The sequence below is a fragment of the Petromyzon marinus genome, chromosome 33, assembly GCF_048934315.1.
Source record: "Petromyzon marinus isolate PM22_M1 ecotype Great Lakes invasive population chromosome 33, UKy_Petmar_22M1.pri1.0, whole genome shotgun sequence".
Lineage (NCBI taxonomy): Eukaryota > Metazoa > Chordata > Hyperoartia > Petromyzontiformes > Petromyzontidae > Petromyzon > Petromyzon marinus.
The window spans coordinates 5971710-5999350 of NC_133699.1; the positions used below are offsets into that span (position 1 = coordinate 5971710).

The 27641-nt window shown below is 49.8% G+C and overlaps 1 protein-coding gene across 3 annotated transcripts; it reads left to right on the forward strand.

Annotated features, from left to right (window-relative positions):
* On the forward strand, window positions 1-27603 carry VASH1 (vasohibin 1). Of its 3 annotated transcripts, XM_032964968.2 has the most exons (10): window positions 1-859; window positions 2167-2453; window positions 12428-12520; window positions 14777-14865; window positions 15646-15702; window positions 17023-17097; window positions 21814-22099; window positions 22843-22932; window positions 23103-23239; window positions 24335-27603. In XM_032964968.2, exons 1-10 carry the CDS (start codon window positions 790-792, stop codon window positions 24402-24404), a joined length of 1254 nt encoding a protein of 417 aa, XP_032820859.2. In that variant the 5' UTR covers window positions 1-789; the 3' UTR covers window positions 24405-27603. The 3 variants fall into 3 exon arrangements, with proteins under 3 accessions (XP_032820859.2, XP_032820861.1, XP_032820860.2); XM_032964970.2 differs by lacking the exon at window positions 12428-12520 and having other exon boundaries at window positions 3-859; XM_032964969.2 differs by lacking the exon at window positions 1-859 and having other exon boundaries at window positions 893-2453.
* The last annotated feature ends 38 nt before the right edge of the window (window positions 27604-27641 follow it).

Genomic DNA, 27641 nt, shown 5'->3' on the forward strand with positions numbered 1-27641 from the left:
ATGTCATCCCCGGTTCGGAGGGGAGTGGACGACGGTCGCGTCGAGGAAGCGCCGACCGGACCAATCGCACAGTTGGAGCATTCCGAACGTGGCGGGCATCGCGGCCAATAGTGGAGGCTGGAAACGCCCTGCCGGCCCCATCAGCTGTTCGCTGGGTTTGCTGTTAGACCCCTGTGCATTTTTTTGTGTGTTCAATTTGCTCAACACAACGCCACCGGCAGACACGCATAGCCTGTACAACACCAGACATATACAAGCCAGCCAGCCAGCCAGCAACAGCACACATCATAGTGGGTAGCCGCAGGCAGCTCGGCTGAACATATAGAGATCCGTAGCCTGTACAACACCCAACAGGCACGCACAGCCGGTTAGCAACAGCACACATAGCGGATAGCCGCAGCCAGCCCAGCAGCACACATAAAGATCCATAGCGTGTACAATACACATACACACAGTCAGTACAGCGCACAAAAGCTATACAAGAAGAAAGACATCGCATATAGAATAGACGCAGCCTGTACAATATACAGTTCACACACAACAACCATCGCAACATACACACAGTAGATATGAGACGTAACCCATACAATACACAGGTCATACCACGTACCGCGATGTAGCTTCAGTTCATTAGACATTGCAGCAGTGAGCCATATGTATTACATGCCTATAGGCACACATATATACACACACAGGTACACGTAACTTTCTGTGCGAGTGTAATATTACATTCACGTGTCAAAGTGTGACACTAGAGACTGGTAGGCTGTGAATATTAATTATTAATGAATGAACAGTAGGTGGTTAAAGGGTTGTGCGTACCCGGAATGTTGGTGTGACTCTACCGCAGTGGTGGCAGGTATGTGGGGAGCTGGGGATCTCTAAGAGTGTACCACACAGCCACACACTCAACACACACACTTAACATCACACACACTCAACGCACACAACACACACACTTAATATCACACACACTCACTCAACACACACTCAACACAGACAACACACACTCAAGACACACACTCAATACACACACACCACGCACACTCAACACACACTCAAGACACACACCACGCACACTCAACACACACACACCACACACACCACACACACTCAACACACACTCAACACAGACAACACACTCACTCAACACACACACTTAACATCACACACACTCAACACACACTTAACATCACACACACTCAACACACACTTAACATCACACACCACGCACACTCAACACACACACCACACACACTCAACACAGACAACACACACACTCAATACACACACTCAAAGCACACACATCACACACACTCAATACACACACACCACGCACACTCAACACACACTCAACACAGACAAACACACTCAACACACACAGACAATACAAAAAAAACTCAATACACATCACACACTCAATGCACACACAACAGACACCACACACCCAATACACACACAACACAGACAACACAAAAACACTCACACTCAACACAGCACCAAACAAACTAAATACACATCACACACTCAACACACATACCACACTCAACACAGAGAACACAAACACACTCAACACACATAACACACTGAACGGCCACACTCAACCACAGATAACACAAACACACTCAATATACATCCCACAATAACTACACACGCAACACATATACACAAACTCAACACACACACACAACACGTACACACAAATTCGACACACACAACACACAGAGGGACGGGCTTGGGACGTCGTGGGAGGCGCAAGACACAGGGAACACCTCCTCCTTTCACTCCTCCTCCCAGAAATTAAGTTGACAAAGAGGAATCCAGACTCGCAGACGGACACCGAGACGCACAGAAAGACAAACCAGCAAGACCCGGTCGGATACACACTGACAGCCACAGGAGGCACTCAAGACACTGGCAACCAGAAACAGACACACAGACACACACAAATACAAGCGGACACCGACAAAGACCCACACAGATTACATACAGAGACACAGAGACGGACGGACACGCACATGCACCCATAGACAGCAATTCACGCAGACATACAAAACACAAAGACAGGCAACACGGGCAAACAGGGAGGGGATAAAGCGGCACCAACAATAATGCCAGGAGCCAGAGATAGAGCTGCGGTCACCTCTGAAGCGGACGTGTCTGCAGCTCCACAGCAGGAGCGGGCGGTGATGGAGGAGGAGGAGGTGGTCGTGGTGGTGGAGGAGGTGGCAGCTCGTCGACCTGCCCCAGCCGAGGAAGGAATGAGCGCTTCTGGGGACGAGGATGACAACAGCAGGGAGGGAGTGGGTGGCGGGTCCCTCTTCTATGTGAACAGGAGCGGCATTCCTCTGGACAAGAGCACGTGGGAGCGCATGTGGAGCCACGTGGCCCGGGTCCATCCCGGAGGCAAGGAGATGGTTCGGAGCATACGGCAGTGCACAGAGCTACCCAAGGTGTGTTGAGGGGGGGGGGGTCTCCTGGGTGCGTGTAGGGGAGCGGTAGTGTAGCGGTTAGCGCGCTGCACGCTCACGGCCAACATTAGTGACGATTATTTGAACCCGTTCTGGGCCTCGCCTAGGTCGACTCGGCCTCAAATGAGCACCTGGGTGGTGTGTAAATATCGCCACTGGGGAGACAAAGGCGGCCGGGCGTGGTATTGGCCATCAACCCCCTTGTGTACTGTGCCTTCCTTCATAGGTGTTCGCTCACAGCACTTCTCCTAAGAGTCTGTTAAATGCTACATGGGGAACCTTTGGTGAGGAGTGAGTGACCCTCAGAGGTCGCCGCTGGAATGGCGAGATTGGTGATGTGTGGATGGGTGAAGGAGGTGATCAGGTGGTAGGGTTGGTGAGTGAGATGGAGAGGTCGATGATGTGGGTGATTAAGGGGCTTTGTTGGGTTGTCGGTTATGGGGTTGTTGGTGGATGAGGGTGGTGATTGGGTGGGTGGTGGTGGCAGAATTTGTGACGTTGATGGAGTTGGTGGTGCGGATGGAGTTGATTTGTTTGTGAAACACAGTGACGGTGTTTTGTTGTGGATAGCGATTAAAGAGGTTTCGATGATGGGACACACATTCAGAGAAGGATCGCAGAGTCTGTCAGTGACATGTTGATTGAGTTGATCTTGTGATGATGCAGTTGGCGTTTTAGAGGTGTCAGTGATGGGGCGGTTGGGTCAGTGAAGTACTGAGGAGCTTGTCAGTGGTTTGAGGCGTTGCTCGAGTTGGCTACTGGGTAAGGCCCACTGAGCTAGATAACTCTATTTCAGAAACGACCTGGCCACAAATTATAGCTCAATAAATCGGCTTATTACGTGAACATGTATAGAAGCCAAATATTCTAAATGCATGTTGATTCTAAATGTGGAGGGAAAAACCGGAAGGCCCGGAGAATAATCCCACGCAACCACGAGGAGAACATAAACTCCAAATATACAAGCCTCAGGGTCGGAATTGGACCCACGACGTCCTTCATACCAGGCGAGGTAGGTAACATGTCACCGCCATGGCACGAGATAATGTGACGGTGCGATCAGCGATGTATTGATAGTCTATAATTCCTTTGATGGTTTCTGTCATTGAAAGTATGCCAAATTGTCACGTGGTAATGGATGAATCTAATTAAGCTAATTGTGAGAGTGACAGAGCTGATGCAACGTTTATCGTTGATGCTTTGAGTTTTTGAAACCAGGGGCGCGGTCGGTCATCGTTGATTTACGAATGCCAGTTGCATTTCGATCATTGTTAAAAGGGGCTCATGACGGGACTCTTGAGTTTCAAAGTGATTTAGAAGTCGGAGCACTGAACCGTCACCGTTGAGACTCCGGGTGCGAATCCGTGATTTAATCCGGGCTCTCAGGTGTATCGAGCCGATGGTCCCAGCCTGATCAGCAATGACTGCGCAGGAAATATCAGAATCTGAATCTTTATTTAGGCTGGAGGAATCCGATGAGCTTTGAAGCTGTTTTTCACAGATGTCCACTATGGGCTGGTCAGAAAGTGACAATACGCCCCCATGTTGCAATAAATTTGGTTCTGTACTTCATTAAGCGATTAAAGTCCATCTCTTGAGAATTAAACGTATCAGATCGTGCGGCGAGCGTTCATCCGCATGGATGAGCAAGGTGGGAAAGTGGTGCCCCATAACGTGTGGCCCTAAGGTCTGTGATGGCTGCTTCTGTTGGGCCTTGCCGCTCGTAAGTTACAAAGGGTGACGAAGTACCCTTGTCGCCTTTTGTGACTTTCGCAGTCATTCGGGGGTGATGTCAAAGTTGATAGTTACAAGTTTTAACGGATCTAATTATTGCCTAGGTACATGAAATGCTTGGGTAATAACAAATATTTGTGTTTTTGGAGTTTTGTTTTGGTCATTATTAAAACGGCCATTTTGGTCATGGTACCTGGTAATTCCACGAGTGCACTGTGTACGTTTCAGACGCTGTAAAGATCTGGGTTAAGTTTTTTTTTTAAGGTGAAAACTCTAGAGACCAGGAATAATCTCGTTTGCAAGAGTGACCCGGGGCATTAGCCTGTTAGCAGGGGGCAACGATTGAGACGGTGTACGATCCCAACGGAGTAATGTGTGGGTAATACTCATGCATGCAACCGTGAAGTGGCCTTGACTGTAACCGTGATAGATAATGACGATTAGACCACCTTTCTTGTGAAGGGAGACATTCTCTTAAAACACATGGTAGTCGGACGAACGCATACGAACTGATGCTTTCATCAATGCTGGGTCGACGACGATGCATGTAATTTTGTGTCCGTGTCAACCATATGCCATAAATAAGCCATACTTTCTAAACCTACAATTACATTTCAAATGTGATGCCCCCATACGTATCATTAGGGTGCCTTCGAATTGGTGACTGCAAGATTGCCGGATTGGTGGGACGTGTCCTGCTGTGTTGTCCCATCTATTATTAAGAAGCAATTGCGCAGAACCGGCCAATTAGGGGTGGCACATTATTTGGGGATGCTGCTGCTGCCGCCGCCGCATTGGCAATGGTACACAAGCACAGTTAACAACAAGAATAACAAAAGCTCAACATCTTCGTCAATAGCCCTGCAAAATTTCGGGCAACGGCCCTTCTCATTTTATGTTCTATGATTAACAATAAACCCCATTGCCTGAAACGTCACCGATTATATGCATTTATACTCTCTGGTTCTTTCAGTAAAGTCACGTAGATAGAACAAAAATAACAAAAGAAAACAAGACGTTTAGGTCGCAACACAAGCGTGCGTCTTCACCTGAAGATGTGACTTTACCGAAAGAACCAGAGAGTATGGATTCCTGCAGTCACGAAAGCTTCAAATCAAGACTATATGTATTTACTTTCAAGGTAGCGTTATTGACGAATGTATCGTGTGTTGTTATTTATTTCGTTGGGACGGCAGGGAAGCGCAGTGGTAAGCGCTCGAGCCTCACAGCAAGAAGTCCCGGGGTTCATTGTCCGACTGGGGGGGGGGGGGGGGCACCATGATCTCCCGTCTTCTGCATGGGTTTCCTCCGGGTCCTCTGGGTCATAGCTAAAAGCAAGATAGTTACAATGCTATTGGTATTGGCCAAACATTCCAACGCTGTGAAATTACCTGCAAGTTTCAAGTTGATTTTGTTTGACCAGGTGGTGAGGAACGCAAGAGACGAGGGTAAGGAGTCTGATTTTCAAGCGTGACCTCGGTCGCCACAATGACAAAAGCAAAACGAACAACTGTGTATGGCATTTAAGGTAACGTAAATCAATTGGGAGTACACACAACAACAGCAGCAGCAACACCTCCTGTGGAACAAAAAAACTTGGCAGGATCCTCCTGAAAAGGAGCCTTGAGGCTCAGTGAGGCCTTCCTGGCTAAGCGAGCGCAAATCACAATCATGAAGCAAGAGATCGTGATTGAGGGACCCTGCCAATGGCCTTGTTTCCAATAACAATGCTAAACTAGAGTAGGGTGTTTGTACTTTGAGCCTTTCCTTCGAACACTACTGCCAGTGCAATCCCAGAGAGATTGTAAAGCTGTGTGCCTGCGTGTGTCTGTGTGTGCCTGCGTGTGTCTGTGTGTGGATGCGTGTGCCTGTGTGTGGATGCGTGTGTCTGTGTGTGTCTGTGTGTGGACGCGTGTGTTTTCTATTGTACCTGGTGCGGTGTTTAAACATTGCCACGAGAGAGCCTAAGGCGGGCCGGCGTGGTGCTGGCGACCCACCCCCTCGTGTGCTGTGCCAGCCTTCATAGGTGCTCGCTAACAGCACTTGCCCTAACAGTCTGTTAGTGGCTATACGGGAGATCTTTGTCTTTTTCTTTGTCTTTGTTTGCTATAGTGTGGGGAGCAGTAGTGTAGCGGGTTAGCGCGGTGGTGTTGCGCTACGAACCTGGCGACCTGAGTTTGATTCCCGCTCACGGTCAACACCAGTGGCGATTATCTGAACCGGTCATGGGCCTCCCCTAGGTCGACTCAGCCTCAAATGAGTAACTGGTGCGGTGTGTAAACATCGTCACTGGGGAGAAAAAGGTTGCCGGGCGTGGTGTTCACCACACACCCCCCTCTTGTGCCATGTTGGCTTTCCTAGGTGCTCGCTAACTGCACTTGCCCCAAAAGCCTATGTAGGCTACACAAGGAGTGTTTGTTTTTGTTTTCCAACTTGTGGGCAACAGTGGTGCCGTGATTAGTGCACCGGGACTACAAACAGGGTGAACCGAGTTCAATCCCGCTCACTGCCAACACCGGTGACATGGATCTGGACAGTCCCGTGCCTCCCCCCGATCGACTCAGCCGTAAACGAGTACCCACTTCGGTGTGTAGACATCAGCACTGGGGAGACAAAGGCGGTGGGGTGTGGTGTTGGCAAACCCATCTCCTTCATGTGCTGTGCCAGCCTTCATAGGTGCTCACTAACAGTAGTGTGTTTGTCTTTGTTTTATGTATTACACCGCTCCTCGAAATAATTATCAGCCATGATCTATCCACTGCTAGATGAAAGCGTCCCTCAGCCGTCGCCATCTCACACTGTGCAACAATCCCCCCCAGCTCCTCCCAACACACCACGAGCCAATTTCCATCGCCCCGAATTTGAGTCAGCCCTGGCCTCTGCCTAACGTTACCAACTCACAATGACCAGCATTGTGAAGTATGGTCACACACAAGGCCCCATCACCGACGTGGTGTGGGCGACGCCTCCATGCAGCAGCGGATCGACAGACGGTGGTTACGGCTGAGTGGAGGAGGTTGACTGGAGGGCTTTTTTTGACGATCCACTGCTGGATGAGGGCCTCCCCACGCTATGCGGGTCTTGTGGGCTATTCGGCCGTACTTCACTACACTGGTGAGTGTGCAACAGCGAAGGCTGGGAACATAGACTCACAGTACAGCAGTGGACGTTTCAGCAGTGCGCCCCTCTGTTACCCACCGCATGGCACACACACTGCAGCCATGCTGGCACCTCGCAGCGGCGTACGTTGGATCCCACGCTGGGGTTTTCTCGCTTTAATCTTCGCCCCAAATTTCACGTGAATTGGTGCCTTCAGCGTCACCCTGTGTGAGACAAAGTAGAGCACGCATTCGGATCTCTCGAAGACCTATGGCGACCCTTGCTGTTAGAGAAGCCCCCCCCCCCCCGCAAGCTGATATCATACGTGGACTGAATTAAGAATCGGACCACCGATATTGTCGATCCATACACGTTGTAGGTAATCGTTTCGTGTGACCACTGCAGTCACCGGAGGTGATACGTCCGTCCACCGTATTCGAAAGCTGAAATAAAATAAAAAAAACTATCATCGATTGTTGATATGTGGAATGATACCTGAGCCGGTCCTGGGGCCTCCCTCCCCTTCACCAACGTGGTGAAGTATGGTCAAGCCACCCCCCACCCCCCGTGGCCAGCCCAGTGTGGGATTTAGTTTGTCGTCCTTCACCCTGCGCCTCTGATTGGCACGTTGGCTACGTGCGGTGCGACAGAAGTTCTACGTACATACATACAGCACGTACATAGATCCATTCAAGTGACCTCTGGTAGGGCTGAGGCGTATTTAACGATGTGACACACTTCGGCGAGCACACGTTATGCCCAGTGAAAATAAAAGGTTCAACGTAATCCCTCTCACTCTTTGTGTTTTTTTTCGGTGAAGTCACGTACAAATAAGAAATAATCATAAAAATAAAATTACATAATAGTATACATACGACGTTTCGATTGCAACGCAAGCAATCATCATCAGGTATAGAAGAGCTAAATTTAAGAGAGAGAGGAAACACAGAGAGATGGAGAAGCACATAAAATTTAGAAGAGCTAAATTTGATGTGCTTCTCCATCTCTGTTTCCTCTCTCTCTTAAATTTAGCTCTTCTATACCTGATGATGATTGCTTGCGTTGCAATCGAAACGTCGTATGATACTATTATGTATTTTATTTTTATTATTATTTCTCATTTATACGTGACTTTACCGAAAAAAACAAAGAGTAATTCCTGCAGTCACGAAAGCATCAAATCAAGTTGTAATCCCTCTCGACATGAGGTCAGCGCTCAGCCAGACAGTTTTTTTTGTTTTGGGCCCCTAGGGCCAAGACAGATCTGGATGTTCGCGCCTGGCTGAGCTGACCTCCGGAGAATGACGGCGGTGGTGTTGAGGCTCAGGGTTCCCGAGTCCCTTTAAGGCATTCGGACAAATGGGCGAAATAATCATAGCGGTGCACGTACGTCTTTGTGTGTATGTGTGTGTGGGGAGCGGTTGTGTAGCGGTTAGTGCGCTGCGCTATGAATCCGGCGACCCGGGTTTGATTCCCACTCACGGCCAACACTAGTGACGATTATCTGAACTGGTCCTGAGCCTCCCTTAGGTCGACTCAGCCTCAAATGAGTACCTGGTGCGGTGTGTAAACATCGCCACTGGGGAGACAAAGGCTGTCGGGCGTGGTGCTGGCCACCCACCCCTTCGTGTACCGTTCCGGCCTTCATAGGTGCTCGCTAAAAGCACTTGCCCCTACAGTCTGTTGAGGCTATACGGGGGATCTTTGTCTTTGCCTTTGTATGTGTGTACGTTGAACTTTTTTCGCACCGTACGCAGCCAACCGTGCTCATCGGAGGTGCGGGGGACCCCTTCCCAATGGAGAGCATATTGGCACGCTTTTGCCAAAAATGTATAATACATAGAGGGACGCTTGGTAACAAAATATGAATTGGACCCGTGATATTCATCATCATCACCAGCCTTGATCTATCCGCTGCTGGATAAAGGCCTCCCCATGGCATTGCTATGGTCTCGCAAGACAGTCGAGAAAGTGTTGTCTTTTCTTCCTTCTTCCCCAGCACCTTGTTAATTAAGTGGTCGAAGGTGATTACGGTACACTCAGGATGGTCTCGTAACAATGGATAGATAAGTAAGTAAGTAACGGTAACTGATCCGTTATTAAACAATTAGAGTCTTTATTAGACAACTTTGGGGGGCAAGAACAAAACAACGATCATTTCGGCAACCAAAGCCGTCTCTCGACTGTCAACTGACATGGTCTCACGATGCAACAACCCATTTAGCACCTGCACAGGAGGTACATTCCATCGCTGCGTTTCCCCTCATGGGGGTGTTCTGTCCTTTGGTTTCTACTCTGTTGTTAGTCTTGACCATGGGCCATCATCTCATGACGTGTCCTGCCCGAGCGAACAGTCAATGCGATGTCTCCAAAATGTAGTGTCTGACCCACACTCTTCTCTACCTGTTTGCATGTTGAACTTATTTCGCCAGCCGCGCTGGTCCTAGGTGCGGGGAAAGGACAACAAACTAAACCCAAAAATCAGTTGTAAAGAGTTGAGTTTTCAATCTAGATTTCAATATGCATAGCTCCAGTGGTTGCCTAAAAAGATTCTCAGTGTAGTCCCACGCATAGGCTTTTCCATCCTTCTGCTTTCACGTTAAAAACAATTAGGCGGTGCCAAAAACAGCGAGACCTATGGGATATAAGCTGGAGCGTGACAAGAAGGAATGATCAGTCTGGGCACTAAGACGCAAGGACGACGTCACTACCCATCCTTGGGCGATGATAGAGTGGGGGGGGGGGGGGGTAGCGGTTGTGGGGGATGCGGTGGGGAGGGTCAGAGTTGAGTTAGGGGCGGGTGCTGTGAATCGATGGGGGGGGGGGGGGGGCGGGGCGTCACGTGTGGGTGATGCTTAGGAGCACGACAGACACAGAATCCAAGGACACAATTACCCAGCAACAACCGTTTGCAAAATTCTGCAGCTGACCGCGCGCTCATGCCATCCTCGAGCGCATCTTGTGCCGCCGCTGCTGCCGTCGCCGCCGCCGCCGCCGCTGGTCAAAATCAAACCGGAAAATAAAACCGGAAAATGTATTAATGGGAAGAAAAACAACCAGGCATTGTGTGTGTTTTTTTTTAAAATACATATATATTCGCAGTTGCTCAGCAGAGGCCCCCGGAGTTGGTAATATAAATTGTCAGCAATCGCAAGTTGGTCTTTGGCCAAGTCCTGTCAGTGGATTGCACGATTGCCAAGTGTAGCGATGTGGTGTGTGTGTGGTGAAGCGTGGTCCGTGTGCTCGCCGAGAGCCAGGCTGAGCTCTGTGGGGAGGGGGTGGCATGGGTACATGGCGGAGACACCGAGATACCGTGTTCTTTTTAAACGTGCGCTTTGTAAATATTTGCTTCATCATTGTTGTAATAACGATAACGTCACAAATCGGGCACTTCTTCAGGGGCTGTCCTGCATTGATGATGATGATGATGATGACGATGAATATGACTTTTTTATAATTATAAATAATATTGGAGATGATGTTGATGATGACAAATATTTTTGATATGTTTCAGTTTTCAGTTTCATTTATTAGGATTTACCCTGTGAGCCATTCAGCTCTTGATTTGGGTTCAACCGCAACAGACAATAAAATTGCCCACTTCGGCAATTGTCTCTTGCTGTGGTTGTCCCACCTGACTGACGGACGCTTATGTTGCACCCGAAACGTCGTGATTTAATTTATTTTATTTATACTCTATGTGACTTTACCGAAAGAACCAAAGAGTATGGATCCCTACTTCAAATCTAGATTGAACTTGCTGAACTATCGTCTTTTTTTAAAACGTCGAGAATCTCACCATGATCCACCAATCCTTGCCTCCAGAGTGTTGGATTGCAGGTATGTGCCTGGCTATTTTTTGAAGATATTACAGGCCGCATATAATCAACATAAATTGTAGCTTTGGTGAATCAATTAAAAGTAAAATGTATGCAATTATACCGTACAAATATGATACGATAAATATAGCAAATCTACTCCCGTACTAAACCACATCTCTTGATTACTGTATATTTTTTTTGCATTGACAGGCTCCCATCAATAAGAGGGAGTGCTGTTAGCAATAACATCTGGTAAAACAACAGCATTTGTTTAGAAAAGACCCTGCTGATCAGACCCAGAAGGGTGAAACCAATCTAGAGTTCACTTGCTTTAGACCAATGCTGCTGCTTAACATAAGCTAGGGGAAGTGTTAATAGCGCGCAACAACAAAAAATTATATTGTTATATGGAGATAACTGAATGGAGGTGAATTGATTTCATTACGACTGACCGAGATTGCCAGATGCGTCCCATTCCCCAGCTGGTTAACCCTTTCCCGTTCCGAGACATCTGCAAGTTGGAGGGTGGGGTGTCCCGTTCACCGCTGACTCTTGGAATGCGCAAGCGGTTAGCGTTACATTTTATTTAGAGACATAGCGCCGCTGTATTTAAAGACATTGTGCTCACCGCAGAGAACCGTAGCGACATGACCGCACTCTATGATAGATGGCGCCAAACTGTGTCACGCAACCCTCCCACATGGCCTTTGACTTCCGATTCCGGAAGAAAAACCGATTTTGCAAACGTACGTCATCGGAATGGTAAATGGTTCATATCGCAGCCCATCATCCACTGCTGGATGAAGCACGGTAAGCAATCTGCAGGCTGGTGTGATACAAGTTGCCCTTCAACACAACCAAAAGAGAAGATTAAACTAAACCAAGATAGTTAACATAAAGCATCAAGGGCAGCAGTGCGGCTTGATTATCAAATATCTGGTTCACAGCTCTTTTGCAGGAGGCTACCTGGACACATGATAGCTCATCGAAGTGGCTTGTAACACGTGTGGGAATATTTTTTTTCTGAGTAGCCAAATAAACGAAACGCATGTTTTGAAGTGTGCAGAGCAAAACCGGAGAAGCCGGAGAAAAAAAATCCCCACGACCACCACGGGGAGAAAACACAAAACTCCAAATACGCAACGGGCGTCGTCCCGGTCGGGATTGAACCCACGGTCTCCTGCGTACCGGCCAAAAACAATAATTTAATATGCTAACAATTAATAACACATGTTGCTGAAAATAATTCATAGACAGTTACAAGCGCGGCTAAAAGTGTGCGTGCGTGTGCGCTTGTTTAAGAAACAATTGTCGTTGCTGCTGACGTCGTCGCCGCACTGGAGCTTGTGCGTCGTTGATCGCACCGCGGCCGACCGCCTCGCTGCCGTTAATTCAGTAAGCACCACGGACAGCGATCGGCACGCCTCGAGTTCCCAGCGGTCGTCCGCGCCCTTCAAGCGCCGAGTTCGTTAACCTGAGCCCCGTGCGCCAGCTGCAATCAATGCTGATGTTATTTCTGGTCAAGGCGACCTTGCTTGTGCATCTGGTCCGCTCTCATGATAATGGACCTCTTTTTGTTAACCGAACCCCGCTCCCGAGACTCCTCACTCGCATGTATAAATGAGACCACAACACGCGTAAAGTCACGTAGGTAAAATAAAAATGAAAGAAAAGAAAACAAACTAAATTAAATCACGACGTTTCGGAGGCAACACAAGCTTCCGTCTTCAGGTGGAACAGACACAACAAAGTTCGCTGTATCAAGTGAACAGCTCTGGGACACCAGAGCTTATATACAGGTTAAGGGGGGGGGAGGAGCCAGGAAGGGACGTGGGTGGGGTGGGGAGGGGCTAAGTTAAGGGGGGGGGGAGGAGCCAGGAAGGGACGTGGGTGGGGTGGGGAGGGCTAAGTTAAGGGGGGGGGGAGGAGCCAGGAAGGGACGTGGGTGGGGTGGGGAGGGCTAAGTTAAGGGGGGGAGGAGCCAGGAAGGGACGTGGGTGGGGTGGGGAGGGCTAAGTTAAGCCGCCTTTTGTTATGCTGCAGGGGGTTCGGGGGGAGCGGTGGTGCACTGCAAGAAAGAGGGTAAAACCCTCCTTTTGTTATGCTGCAGGGGGTTCGGGGGGAGCGATGGCGTGCTGCACGGGAGCAAGCACCATCCTGGGAGAAACGGAAACGGCTGTACAATTATCAGCCAGCTAACGATCGCTCCACTGGCTCCCGATCCAATCACCCTTCAACTCCAAGATCACCCATCGTGCCTTCACGACTCTCAAAGACTCGGCCCTGCCCATCTCTCCCCTCTCACTCTACTCCCCTCCACGCAGACTCCTGCCTCTTCCCTCTCATATTGCTTTACTCCCCTCGTTCTACTCTCCTACATCTCCCCTTTCACATCATTATATTTCCTTCCACATACTCTCCTACTTCTCATCTCACTCTACTCCCTTCCACATGCTCTCTTTTCCAGTCAACCTCCTCCACGCAATGTGATGTTGCTCCTCTGCTGCTGTTCCTACAGCCTCTAACTCCTGGTCATCTGCACTGTTGACTCCATTGCTGTTCCAGTCCAGGCTTAGTGCCTTCCTGTTCTAATCTGCCTATGACTGATCAGTTTCCATCTGTCCAAACCCTCCTTTCCATGACCTTCCCTTTGCCTTCAATTAAAAATGTTTTTTTTACGTAAAATATTTCACCCTGAATAAATCCTTGAGATGGAGCATCTTATTTGCAAGGATGTCTATTGTGTGACACATACAAAGCGAACACACAATGACATTAAGGATGCCCTCCTCGTCCCCCCACATTCTCATACATCGCACGCTTTCCTGCATGCACAGCAGCTTAAAATGCAATCACGTTTAGCCGCTTTATAAATTCAAATTGTGCGTACAGTTTCACACAGGGTGATACACTTACAGATGACCCACCTAAATAATATGGAAAAATATAGAGAGGGCAACAGTGCATGTATTTCAGCATGTGGAACTTCTTTCGCACCGTGCGTAGCCAACTGTGGCTAATCGGAGGTGTGCGTGTGTTCGAGCCTTCTTCACGTCTCCCACCAATCTCGGGCGCACACGTGCTCTGTCTTGGCACGCTCTCCCATCTGCGAGACGGACAGCCGTCGCTCTCGCAGAATTTGGTGGCCGGTTTCGGATGAAAGCGGCAGGGGGCCCAGCGGCAGGGCGCTCGCCGCTCGTTGCAGAGGTTCACGGTTCGGTCCAGCGGTCACACTGGTTAATACTGCGGTGTATAATAACCGTCTGCTTCACGAGGGATGTTAAAGATGCCCTGACGTTAGTTGTAAGAGTATGCCATTGTGTGCCAGCGTCAGGGTCCACATTTGCCAAATTAAATTAGGATTATACACACAGCAGCAATCATCGGCCCCACCCCCCCTACTGGCAAACCAATGCCCCAGGTCACTCTTGAAAATTTGACTTATCCTGATCTCTTGACTTCCTACATGGTTAAATACAAAAATAAACTGAAAAATTGAAACGGAAAACGAAGTGGGGTATCTATGTCGTTCATGTTTAGCGAAGGGGACACGCCCGAGGGAACGCCCACCGCGTAGATGGAGCGGGAGAACATGGCCTTTGCGGTATCTTCCACGGTATTAATTGGTGCGTTCGCCCTCTTGCCACGCAGGTGCCCGTGCCTTCCCTGCCAACGCTGCTGCCCGCCGTGGCGATGCTGGACCGCCTTAAAGCCATACAGAAGTACATGATGGACCTCCAGTATCCTATATCAACTTGGATCTGCAGCTCACTCTCCAGCTCTATCCTTCAATCCAACACTCCGCGTAAATGATGAGACTAGAGGAATGCCTTCCTGCTGTTCGTGAGCGCGCCTCGGCGCATTGTTATTGCTTTCGTTTGTCCAAGCGTTGATTATCTCGGTGGCTGATTGTCCACCGTTAAAAAAGAAATCAAGATAATTTCTTACACTCATTCGTCCGAGGGTCAGTGACTCGGTCCCCACGTTACGGAAACCACGTCGGCAAGTAACACGATTTACTCCCAAGAAGCGAGAAAAACAGACTATGCCCTCGAGTTGGAGCGCGGAAATCCGTGGGACTGTCAGAGACGGTCATAGTTCAGGGCGGCATTCGTTTTGCAGTGGATTGACTATGTCTGATGATGATGATGCAGCTTCCTTGAAGGCGATTAAGAGGACTTTCGAGTTGCTCTTTCTGTACAAAGAAATAAACATATGGGGGAAGTAACGCTTTGCTAATGAGAGAGAACCCGTCTCAATAGCGATTGCATTGGCATTGACTGTTAAATGGGACACGATGTCTTAATATTCAACAACAACTGAAAACCATTGTGCGTTAATTGAATTGTCCATTGTCCTGCCAGACGTGAGCGGAAGCCGGCATGTGCGGCGGTTATTTCATTTTCTTTCTGATGTCGTTTCCCTGTGAGGTTAAATCTTGTCCGGATATGAAAACAAAAGAAGCTCGAGACGCCGTTTCAGTTTGCCAAGGAAACTCGCTTAACGGTCGCCGCTCTCAGATACAACCACACGGGAACGCAGTTCTTTGAAATCAGGAAAAATCGACCCATCGCCGGGTAAGTAATCTGTTTCCTCCTCCTCCTCTCCCGCCCACTCGCTGCCAGACCGGGCTAACGATCATCGTCAATGCACTCAGCTCCAGAGGCGTCCCCCGACAAGGGCGGTGGACTTCCCCTGTTGCTCCCCCCTCCCCGTCTTCCCCTCCCCCACGCCACGACTGTTGTATGCCATGGGCCATTTTTGAGATACATTTTTTTTAAAATCCAGTCGTTCACAATCCTTCTGTGGATGAAGTCCTCCCCATATCATGTTGGTCATGGGGATTTTTTGATGTACCTGTGCTTCACCACAGTGCCGGGGGAGGGGGGGGGGCAGGGAGCGGTAGGGACAGGAGGACAGGACCAATTCTGATATCACTTGCCACTGATGTTATCCATTGCCAGGGTCAAACTTGGGTGGTCCAAGTTCGTAGAGCAGCGCGGCAACCGATGCCCCGACCCGTTCCGCCCCAAATATTTTGCGGAGAAAGCTCAAATGATACTTCCTTCATTGTGTTTCTCGAAACGAGCGAACTCGATGTCACGGCAGGAAACAATTTTTACGAGATGTGCAGCTGGCTTTTGCTACCGTTCTAAAGTTCGAGTTTGGAAAGCACCGCGCCATGGGATACCCAGGCTTTCCAACGCGGCGGCAGCTGTTTTCATCCGCTCGCTGGAATGTTTAAGAAAGGCAAACGGCATTCTTCACATCAAAAGCAGCCCCAAGTTCTGACCAAACTGGCAGAGCACCCTGTGTAGGCCGAGTGTGAAAATGCTTCGCCACTGCCGTCATCGACAAGCAGGAAACACCGCCGCCCGTAACCCCCTCTGGATGGGCGCCTGCCGCAAACGGTGGCTCATCCACTCGGCTTGCCTTGATTAACGGACTCATTGATTGACATGGATTTCAACGTCCGCATGACGAATTGCACGTCGGACAAATTAATTTATGAGAATTGTTTGCTTATTTACCATCCGGGGACGAGTGGCAGTGTGGTGGGTCAGGACAGTCCATTATGAACCCGGCGACCTGAACTTGATTCGCAGCCACGGCTGACGTCGGTGGAACGTCGTGCCAAGAACGTGCGGTGCAACCCGGAAGATAGAGCAGTGATATCGGAACCGGTACTACCTTCCTCACCCTCTCACCTCTCTGCCCCCCAAACCACCCCACCGTTCTCTTCACCAAACCACACTAAGTATTTGATGAAGTATGGTCAACAAACATGCAAGACTGACGGAGCATGGGAAGTTTTTTCATTCAGCAGTGGATTGACAAAGGGGCTGTGAATTAATCCAGCCAGGTGCATGTGCCCCTCCCCCCCCCACTGCGTGCAGGCTAATGGACCTGGCACGGGACATGGTGCGGGAGGCGCTGCCCATTAAGTGCTTGGAGGCTGTCATCCTCGCAATGTATCCTGCCTTGGTCGCTCACTCAGGCCACGCGTGCACGCACCGGGGAGCGAGCGAGCGCGGCGCACGCGTGTAACCTGTGTGCCAGCATACGCACGCACGCGTGTAACCTGTGTGCCAGCATACGCACGCACGCGTGTAACCTGTGTGCCAGCATACCCACGCACGCGTGTACCGACATATACGAGCGGCGTGGTTGCGTTGATTAGCACGCGGTGCTGTGAATCCAGAATCGGCATCTTTATTTGGACTGGAGGAACCCGACAAGTTATGAAGCTCTTTTTCACAGATGTCCAGTAGGAGGTGGTTCAGAAACCACCGACAACGACAAAACAATACAAAAACTGATTGTAGTGCAAATCCGGCGACTTGTGTTTGATGTCCGGCTATGGTTAACAATCAGTGGCGAACCATTCCTGGACTCTTCCCCGTCACCAACTGGCACCAACACTTTACCCCACCACGGGTTTTTTTTATTTTTGTTTCCAGAAATGCTGCAAAACCTGAGGATTACAAGCCGAATACACACCTCGGCCAATGTGTAGGCTCAAAGGGGAATTCAGCGCCACGTGAATCCAATGCAGCACAGAGTCGCATTCCATCTGACGCCACCACCATGGTTGAAATTCTGTGCAGGTTTGGGCTTGAGTGTCGCCTTGGCCCCTTGCTTCATGAGTAGCCGAGCCGTCGGCCCCCTCCCCCCAGCCTGCTCCCCCCCTCCTTCCTTCCCCCCACCCCCTGCCAGGATTAACCGCAATCCGAGACGCGCGCATCATGGCAGGTGCCGCCAAAATGCGGCGCCCCCCCCCCCCCCCCCCCCCACATGGCAGGCCCCTTAGCGTCTAAAACTATGGACAACAGGAGGTGACCGGGTGGCTCGGGGGTCGGGACGCTTAGCTGGCTACATGGAAAGCCTAGGTTTGCATCTGGATATCAGCTCCCATGCGAATCGGGGTTGTCGTGCGTAGCGAGTTGATGGTCTCGGTCCATTCACCGTCGCCTACTTGGTCCGCTCCGTGTCGCAGACGACGACGACGATGAACAGCCCCAGTGCCTCTGCTCGTTGCGATCTTGTGCCGTCCGAGTGCTGCCCACGTGACACCTGTAGTTGTTACATCCTCCAGTCACTGATGTGTAAAAATATATATTTAATTAAGTTTAGCTTTTTCACTTCATTTGGAAAATTTCCAGTAAGTATTGTAAATTATTTCAGTTCGACCGCCATACCGCGAGCGTTTTCTCTGCCAGCAGGGCAGGCTGATTTGGTGCAGCATCACTGATTGGGAACTCCAAAGTGGCTCTGTGATGTCATCGTGCGAGGGCTGCGCTCTCTAAAAAAAGGGCCCAAACATCTCAATGCAGGACATTTCTGAAAAAAAAATAATAAGAGCTTCGAGACTCCGTCAGGTTTTCTTGAAATAAACACACGGGGCATTATTATTATTATTATTATCATCGCTATCGTCGTTAACCATCGTCGTCATCCCTTGCCGTCTCAGACACGCTTGGGGGAAGCGTCAATGCGAGTGATTGAAAGCCTCTGGCCGAGATTGAGCGTCGCACTCTGCGTGCCGGGCATTGCTCGAATCCCATGGCCCGCGGCCAGCGCGAGCATCATCCAGTGCCCCCGCCATCGTCGGTCGACCGTTTACGTTAATTGTGCATCGTTGTTTTTGTTTTCTCCCTCGCTCCCAGTCGCGTGGACAGAATCTCAGGTCACGTCCGTGCCAATGTCGATTGTTTTGGAGCAGAGATGTAATTGGTGAGAGTGCAAGCGTTTCGCAGACGACATTACGGTTTATTTTTCCTTCCCACAAGTCCTGAGCATGCCATCTCTGTTCCGGTTTTGCCCATCCTGGGTCTCTTCAGCAGCGTCCGGCTCGCTCAACAATTACTGCTGCTCTACCAGATGTTCTCCCGGTGTTACGAATGACAGCACTCCCACTTAACGATAAAGCCCTGGCGAAGCAAAACAATTATATGTTGTAAAAAACAATTGTATTAATATTACCATGTTTATCTTTCTTTGGGATGCTGCCGTGGTTGTAATGCAATCCAGAGAGATCTCCGGTTCCACTCAATCTCCCGGCGTGCCAGTTGAAACAATGGGGGAAATTTTCCTAAATACCCCCCCCCCCCGCCACCCGCCACCCCCGCCGCTGTCCACCAAGTAGTGTGAATGGGCTCACCACAGTTAGTCAATCAGCAGGGCATGTGTGACACGGTAGAGTGTGGGCACTCCCCACCTCTTCCAAAGTGTCTGTCCAGCGTGGAGGAGTAGACCAAATACCCTGTTGAGGGGGGATCCCTCTCGTGAAGCACTTGGCGCCAGCAGTGGCGTGAGCAAGCAGTTGCAGGTCTGCATCTTTACCATGCATTACGATTTAAAATGCGTAACGTAATGGGGTCTTTTTTTTTTGAAGTTTTTTTGTTTGTTGCGTCACTCCCTCTTATCGGATGGGACATCCTTCCGCTAACAATCTCCGTATCGCGGAGGGCCCCTCCCCGCCGCGGCTGACCCCTGCTGCCGGCTTCAAGGTCGACGCGTCTCCGAGCGCGGGCCGTTGACGAGCCGACGTTTAGTCAATTCCCATTGGTGCCGAGTAGCGCCCCCGGGCCCCCTCGCGCTCCCCAACCTCTCCCTTTATCTCGCCTCCGCTCCCCGGGAGCCGCGTTATTGACGGGCGGGCACGCGAGCACAAGACGGCGGCGGGTTCGCTCGCCGCGATCCCTCCGCCTGACGGGCGGCCGCTGCGCCGGTTGACGAGCGGTCGCTAGGCAGCGGTGTGCTCGTCCCCCCTGGCACGGTTCACGCCGATTAGATCCCAGTGCCGGGTGGATCACCGCACTGCGGGAGCGCCGCATTGCCAGCAGTGGGTGACGGCTTGTGGGGGAGGAATGCCTTTCATCCAGCAGTCGATTGGCCATAGCTGATGATTTAAATCCAGGCGTGGGGGGCAATGCGATCACTTTATTCATTAATGGCAACTTGCGCTCGTGCATCATCTTTTGTATTGTTTGTTGTTGATTTAGCTTGCTGACTCGCCCCCACTGGACGCGCGTGATAAAGAGCTACATCGCTCATCGGAATCCTTCCACGATAAATCATTGATTGAGATTGTTTGGCTGATCGTTACTGACCCAGACGGCAGAGCCACCTGTCACAATGGGGGGAGGGCCTTGCGAAAGCCGCATTGTAGGATTTTATGATGGCTCCTCCAGCGGTCAGTCCTACGACACCCCTCGGAGAATGCTTCCTTCTACTGAAGAGCTGCAATTATCCATGTCTCTCCGTCAATCAAGTTGGTTTTGATCAACAAATATATAAAAAAACAAGCCCTTCTTTACGGCACAACGGTCACAATTGAATTACATGAAAAGAAAAGAAAGTTTATTTGTGTTGTGCTGCCGTTGCTGACAGCAGTTACCTGTTGGCGGACACAGAGAATCAAAAAAACACCTCGACAGTTAAATATAAATGTACAATTTAATTTACTCAACCAGTCAAATGACCGAATGTTACTGCTAAACTGCATAGCGGTATGTTCCACACTGGTGGAGCATCATCATCACTACCATCATCTCCTCTAATATCCCTTTCACAGCCGTAGTTATTTATATAACAATATGTGCGGCTATTATTACACTTAATGTTACATTGGCATACGATATTTATTGTGCCTTGTTGCACTCTCGTAAGCCATCACACTTCATGCCAAAACGAATAAGGAATTTACAGAGTGCCATTAGGGTTAGGATTTTCCTGTGATCAAATCAAGCTGAATGGACCATATCTCATCAGATTTAATAAGCTAAGCAGTGCTGAGCCGCGATATTTCTCCGTTTTATAATAAGTTGTAAATTCTGTTTCATTTCGCTCGCATAACGAGGCCTCTGGACAATGGCGAACGGATTCACAAACCGTTATAAGGTGTCCCCTTCCAAGACGTCTGGCCATCATGGAAGAGTAGGCCAAAAGTGCTCTCAAGAGGTGTTCTCTGGATATCCTGCCAGTGGAGGGCCTTCCGCCAGCAGTGGTGTGAGCGAGCAATTTCAGGGTTGCTCCTTTATAAACATACTTTAAATTGGTTGGCTGCTATAACTTCCACATGTTGATGAGCCACTTCGTTGAGCTATCATTTGTGGCGAGGTTGCTTCTGAAAAGGAAGCAATTAACTCAGTGGGCTTTACCTGGGAAAATTAAAAATAGTTTGGTTTTATTTGTATATCTTTTTAGTGATTTGCTTATTTTTCCAATCGTTTGCACTCCTGTCGTATATTTGTATCGTTGTTGTACTGTTCTGACCTGCCCTAATGGACATCTGTGACAAAGAGCTTTATAGCTCATCGGATTCCTCCAGTGTCAACAAATATTCTGATTCTAATTTACGTTCACCTATCCACAGCCCCACGCCCCTTTGCCTTGACAGCGCTCGTGTCTGGAGACCCACAACGATCGCGCGTGCAGGGTCTGCTCATTCAGATTGGAAAAATATAAATAGGCGCGCGAGTGTTTTTGTTCGGGTCGGAAGAAGTTTACGTTAATTTTGGATGGGGTGACGCCCGTCTGCTCGTTCGCCCGCCCGCCCGCCCGCTCGCTCGTTCTTATGACGACGTTGCCGCGCATTTGCCGTCTCGGCATCACCGGGAAAAGCTCCCTTGACGGACGCCGCCGCCGCCGCCGCCGCCGCCACGTCCTGCTCCTCCCCCGTGCAGCTACCTGACCAACGGCCTGCCCGGCGTGGAGCGCTTCCCGCTTAGCTTCCGCACGCGTTTCGGTGGCTCGGCGTTCCGCCACGTGGTGCTCGGCGTGTGCGTCGGCGGCCGCTACGGTGCGCTGGGCCTGAGCCGCCGGCCCGAGCTCATGTTCAAGGCGGCGACGCACGCGGGCCTCGCGCCGCTCGTCGCCGACTTCCGGCAGGCGTACTCGAGCTACCGGCACGCGGTCACGCGACTCAAAGTGGGGCTCTACGTGCCGCACGACCCGCGCAGCTTCCAGCAGGTGGGGCCCGCCGCGCGAGGCCGACTGGACGATCGGGAAGACGCGTTCACGTAAACGTTGATAAAGGTTTCTGTTTTTTTTTGGGGTTCGAGCGCTGAATGTAAATGCGTCGTTCACCCGCCGCCAACCACCTGGCACCGCCAATTTGTTATGTTTGTCGCGTAAACAAAACGTGTCTATTGTTTACTACTTCAGCACCCCGGTGATTTGGAGAGTAAACCCGCAACGTTTGCAATTTGTTTACGTGACAAACCTCCCAAATTGGCTGTGTCGGGTGGTGGGTGGGTTAAAGACACATTTATATTTACGCAATCTAATCCCAAAAACCTTTTTTTTATATATATAATAATATTTGTCGCGAAAGCCCTCCTACATGTTGATCCTCCCCGCCCCGATAATTCGATCCTCCTACAGAGACGTATTCTAAACGTGCGGTAGGCTTTCACAGCCGGTATGCTGATTTGCAATCTAGTTTTGAGTTAGGCCGCAGTCCCGCGACGATCTGGCCAAAGTTGTGTCGCGAGACCCTCCACCGCCCAACGCCGGAGTGCGACCCCGCGTTAGAGAACGCAATTGAAAGTGGACATCACGCAACTACTTCTGAGATCCCTTAAGGTATTTTTATTTTAGCATCGTTATAAAAGGGTGGAGGAGTGGGGGGCTGGGGGAGGGCTGGGGGGGGGGGCGGAAGGGGTTGCATCTACGCACGGACGCTGCTAAGGCGATGTCGTCGTCGTGCGCAGGTGGAGTGGAGGCACCTGGTCGTGGACGTCAGTCGCCTGAGCGGCGAGGAACTCCGCAGGGACCTGGACAAGCACGCGCGCGACATGAAGGTGCCGCGTGGCGCTCCGAGCCTCGCTATAAATAATTAAGAAGAATACAAAATTTGTAACACGCACACATTTTGTGAAACGGACAACACGCCGTTGTTTGATCGTGAAGTTGGGAAGTAAGAATGAATTCTCATTCATGTATTCGTTTGTCTATTCATTGGGCCGTTCAGGTGCTGAAGGGCGTGACGCTGCCCGTGTCGCCCGGTAAGGAGCGGAGGAAGAGCGTTGCGTCCACCTCGTCCACCTCGTCCCCGCACAGGGCACCCTGTGGCAGCCCGCAGCGCCGGGCGAGCAGGGTGGAGAAACTGTGAGCATCCCCCCCCCATCGCCCGCCCGCCCGCTCATCACCACACTCGCCTGCTCACTCACTCATACATTCACTCACTTTCTCGCTCACTCATCCACTCAATCACTCTCCCACTCACCCACCCGATCGCTTTCTCGCTCGCTCACCAGCTCAGCCATATATCCGCTCACCGGCTCACTTGTTTATCTGCCCATCTGCTCGCCCACTATTGCGATCATCCACTCACTCACTCGTTTGCCTACTTATCTGCTCACTTACTCACTCCCCTACTTGCTCCCTCACTCGCGCACCCATTCGGTTTCTTACTCGGTCACCAATGAGCTCACTCACCTGCTCAACGCACTCACTTGTCTGCCTACCCCCCCCCGTCCTCACTTACCTGCTAACGCACTAACTCGCTCACTTTCTACCTCACTCATCCACATAGTTTCTCATCTAATCTCGTGCCCACTCGCTTGTTTCCTGACTCGCTGCTTAGTCCCTAACATTCCCATCTCATCTCTCACTTGCCGCATATACTGTTGGGGCAAGTGCCATGAGCAAGCACTTATGAAGGCCGGTACGGCACATGAGGGAGTATGTGGCCAGCACCATGCCCGACCGCCATGGTCTCCCCAGTGGCAATGTTTTTACACACCGCACCAGGTTCTCATTTGAGGCTGAGTCGACCTAGGGAAGGCCCAGGACCAGTTCAGATAATCATCACTGGTGTTGGCCGTCAGCGGGAATCAGGTCACCGGGTACATAGCACAGCGCGCTAACCGATACACTACCCCCCATCCACCCACTGTCTCACTCACAGATCCACCCACTGTCTGAATCACAGATCCACCTACTTTATCCACTCCTGCTCACTCAGTGGGGCACTTAACAACGCAAAACGAGTGACTTGACGGACCTGGACATGGGACCCAGAGCCGGTTCTGGTGTCACTCGCCACCAAATTTGTCGACGGCCAGGAATCGAGCAGAGGTGGCCAGCTCCATAGCGCAATAAGCGCTAATCGCTGCGCTGCCATTCCAATTATCGCCAACGTTTAACGGACTCATTGGCAACATTTAAAATTCCATTTTCTCCTTTGCTTTATCTCCCCAGGCCCCTGGCAGCTGAGAAGAAGCCCGAGCCGAACTTCCTGATGGAGGAAGGCTACAAGATTCGCGTGTGAATCGCGTGCGGGCGAGGACGGCTCGCAGGATTGCAGTTTGCACTTTACGACGTATTTCTTCCCAAAAAGTGCTTTCTAGAGGACCATAGGAGTATTCGCGAGCCGCGTGTGCGATTACGCTTACTACCTTATTTTACCCGGGCCAACATTTCCACCCAGGTGACTCGCTTTCACGGGCAGAGTGTTTTTTTATAGGCAGTGGATGTTGGTGTTCGACGCGTTCTTTTTTTTTAAACAAGGTGCTTATTTTATCCGACAGATGCTTCACGTCGTTCGGGCACAACGATCAACATTTTAGGAAAAAGAAAAACGTTTTAAACTCCTCGTATGAATGCCTGAGCGCCAACACTCAGACAAACGGCGGTCGCGGTGTTGGAGCGGACAAGGGTGGTGGCCTCGCCCGGTCCTAAGATGTCGAACTTTTATCAATCAACGTGGCGTTTCGGGGTTTTATTTTTTAGATTTTTTTTTTTTACTATCGTAACATAACCGTTCTTATGATTTTCATAAAAAATCAGTGTCGCGCAAAGGCACTGACTGACGGATGGAAATTGTGTTTAAAGTGGCACCGCCAGTGAGGGCACAGGGTTACATTTTTTTTTATTAACGCCAGATGAATTCGAGCACCGTCGGGTGGCTCATGATAGTGCCAGGCTCGGTGTTGTTGGGCCACGGTCGACGTCAATTGCTAATCCCGACAGGTGAGGTGGTAGCTATGAGCAAGTGGCTCGCAGTTTGGAAGGTTGCGAGTTCGATTCCCAGTCGGGGGTTGACTCAAGCACCCCTTTTAAAAAAAAAATGATGGTTGGTAAAACGAGTGCCGCTATGTGGCAGTCGAGGGCAGTTATCCTAAGGATGGACTCAACCCCTGCCATAGCAATGTGGAATTTACAGCACCGACTCGCGGCCATCAACAGAAGAGGAGGATCGTCCCATGCCCGTACGAGCGTGGGAAACCATCGAAATTTTTTAAAACATTTTTCAGCGACGTGGGATTACCTTTTTGGAAGTGGTATTAAAATTATCGTGGAATGCACAACCACTGGGAAACGTCTTAAATCACGAGCAGAGATGCTAGAGAAGCATTGCCTCCAACAATCGGCGCGCGGCGCCACAGAGCGGACATGCTGTCAGGGGATTTCGGCGCAGAAGAGCCAATGGTGATTTTGACGCATTGTTATAAAAACGTCATCTTGCGACCCCTTTAAGAAATTTAGGCGCTGGCAGAAGACGTCGCTAGAAGGGGAGTCGGTCTGGCCGCCGGTTCAGATTAAGGGGATGGAGTGGCCGCCAAAGGAGGAAGCATTCGCTGCAGAGATTAGAGCAATTCAAAAGGTTATGTGCAGATGCAAGGTGGATTGTTACTGTCTCCGTCCCATGATGTAACAATCATCTTGGAGAGGCCTTCATTCAGCTGCGGATTGATCATGGGGGATGATGACAAGGATGATGGAACGCTTCGTTTTCAATGGACAATTAGAATAGTGTAATCCTTGTGATGGATTTGTACCATGGCTCCCCTCCTGCACACCACTTTTCACCGCTTCCCGCTGAGAGGGCCACATCTTTGAGAACGAATGGGACACCGAGGGCTCAATGTTATCCGATGGGGGCCCATTGTTATCTGATTGGGGCCCGAAGCTCTTGTGGTCTTGGGGAGCTTCCCCTTTGTCCGTTCAGTTCTCTCCCCTCACTGTTTTACCAAACCATTGTATGCCCACTGGCAAACGCCTCATTATTCATCTTGGTTCCTTCAGTTGTGGTTGTTAAGCGTGATATATACGAGTGGTAAAGCTAAATCAAAATTCAAACAAACGACTCTATTTTATCTTCTTGGTTCTTTCGGTAAAGTCACGTAGAATGGAAATAAAATAATTAAAATAAAACATAATAAAAAAAATATTATATAAAAATAAAACATAATAAAAAATATTATGTTTTATTTTTAATAAAAAATATGTTTTATTTTTTATATTTTATTTCCATTCTACGTGACTTTACCGAAAGAACCAAGAAGATGAATCCCTGCAGTCACGAAAGCTTTAAATCGAGACTCTATTTTAATTTCCGTTCACAACTGGTCATGATACTCACATTGTTGCTTTGGCTTTTGGAGAGCCCCCCCCCCATTCCCGGTAGGATGTATCATGGTGCTAGGGTACTACATTTCAACCATTATAAAGCTATCTTTTTAGATTTTTGGGGAGGGCCCCTCCAAGTCTGAGGCCCAGGCCCGCAGCCCCTGGAGCCTTTCACGTCCCCCGCGTGAATCTGCGCTCTGCCCGAGCGGAGATTTTTTTTTAAACCCCTGGATGACGATCTTGCAGAGAGTTACGCCGAAACCACCTTTTGGTCATTTTGCCGAACGGTGCGCCGGGAGCAGTCGACTGGAGGCGACGCGAGACTGCACGTCCCTGTTGACACATCGACCCCAGACGGCCGCACCTGGGCTTGGACGCAGCAACTTAATGAGAAAGGTCAAAGTTTCACCCGTTTAGGTCCCGTCACTCGGCGGTGCTTGAACGGTGGGCGGGCGCGTGCTCCGGCGTGGACGGCACGTCCAAGGAGTCCAATGACGCCATTGGCCAGAGCAGACTGCCACGAGCAACTTGCAGAGATGGGCAGCATCGCAATTCCATGTAATCTAAATAAATAATGTCATTACATTTGTAATCTATAATTGCATTTAAAGCATGCTCCTCGAAGCAATTGGTAATTTGCATCTAAATGTACATGCAATTGAAATAAATGTAATTACATTTGTAACTGGTATCTAAATTGCACACCTCAAGAGTAATCGGTAATTTACCCATCTCTGCACTGGCGAAATGAACAAATATGAGCACTCGTCATAACTGCTGAGAGAGCTGTGTTCAGCTTGAACTGAACTGCCCCTTAGTTGTGTGTCTTTCATTCTCTTAACAAAATATAACTCGTAAAATAAAAATACAAATATTTAACCATTCACTATAAGTACTACGGTGTCAAGACTAAAGGGACATTTCAAAACCCACGCTGGACGCAGCTCCTTGTTGCCGTCTGGAATTTTTTTTATCGACCGTTCCTTTGACGAATAAATTTGTGAAATGTTTTTTCGTGAGGGAAAAAGTTTACACTTTGTTTTTATAATGTTTCTTGATTATTCTCTTGGTTATTTCCTTTATTTTCCAATAAAAAATAAAAGCGACGTTAAATGAGATTTCAAGAGCTGTGGCTGCTTTACCCCAAAACGTATTT

Bases quoted from the DNA above. Each gene is read 5' to 3' on its own strand.
- VASH1 (XM_032964968.2), top strand. From the start codon at position 790: ATGAACAGTAGGTGGTTAAAGGGTTGTGCGTACCCGGAATGTTGGTGT. The intron at 12,521-14,776 runs GTAAGCACCACG...CTTGCCACGCAG, and splicing joins GCCTCGCTGCCGTTAATTCA to GTGCCCGTGCCTTCCCTGCC. The intron at 17,098-21,813 runs GTATCCTGCCTT...TCCCCCGTGCAG, and splicing joins GAGGCTGTCATCCTCGCAAT to CTACCTGACCAACGGCCTGC.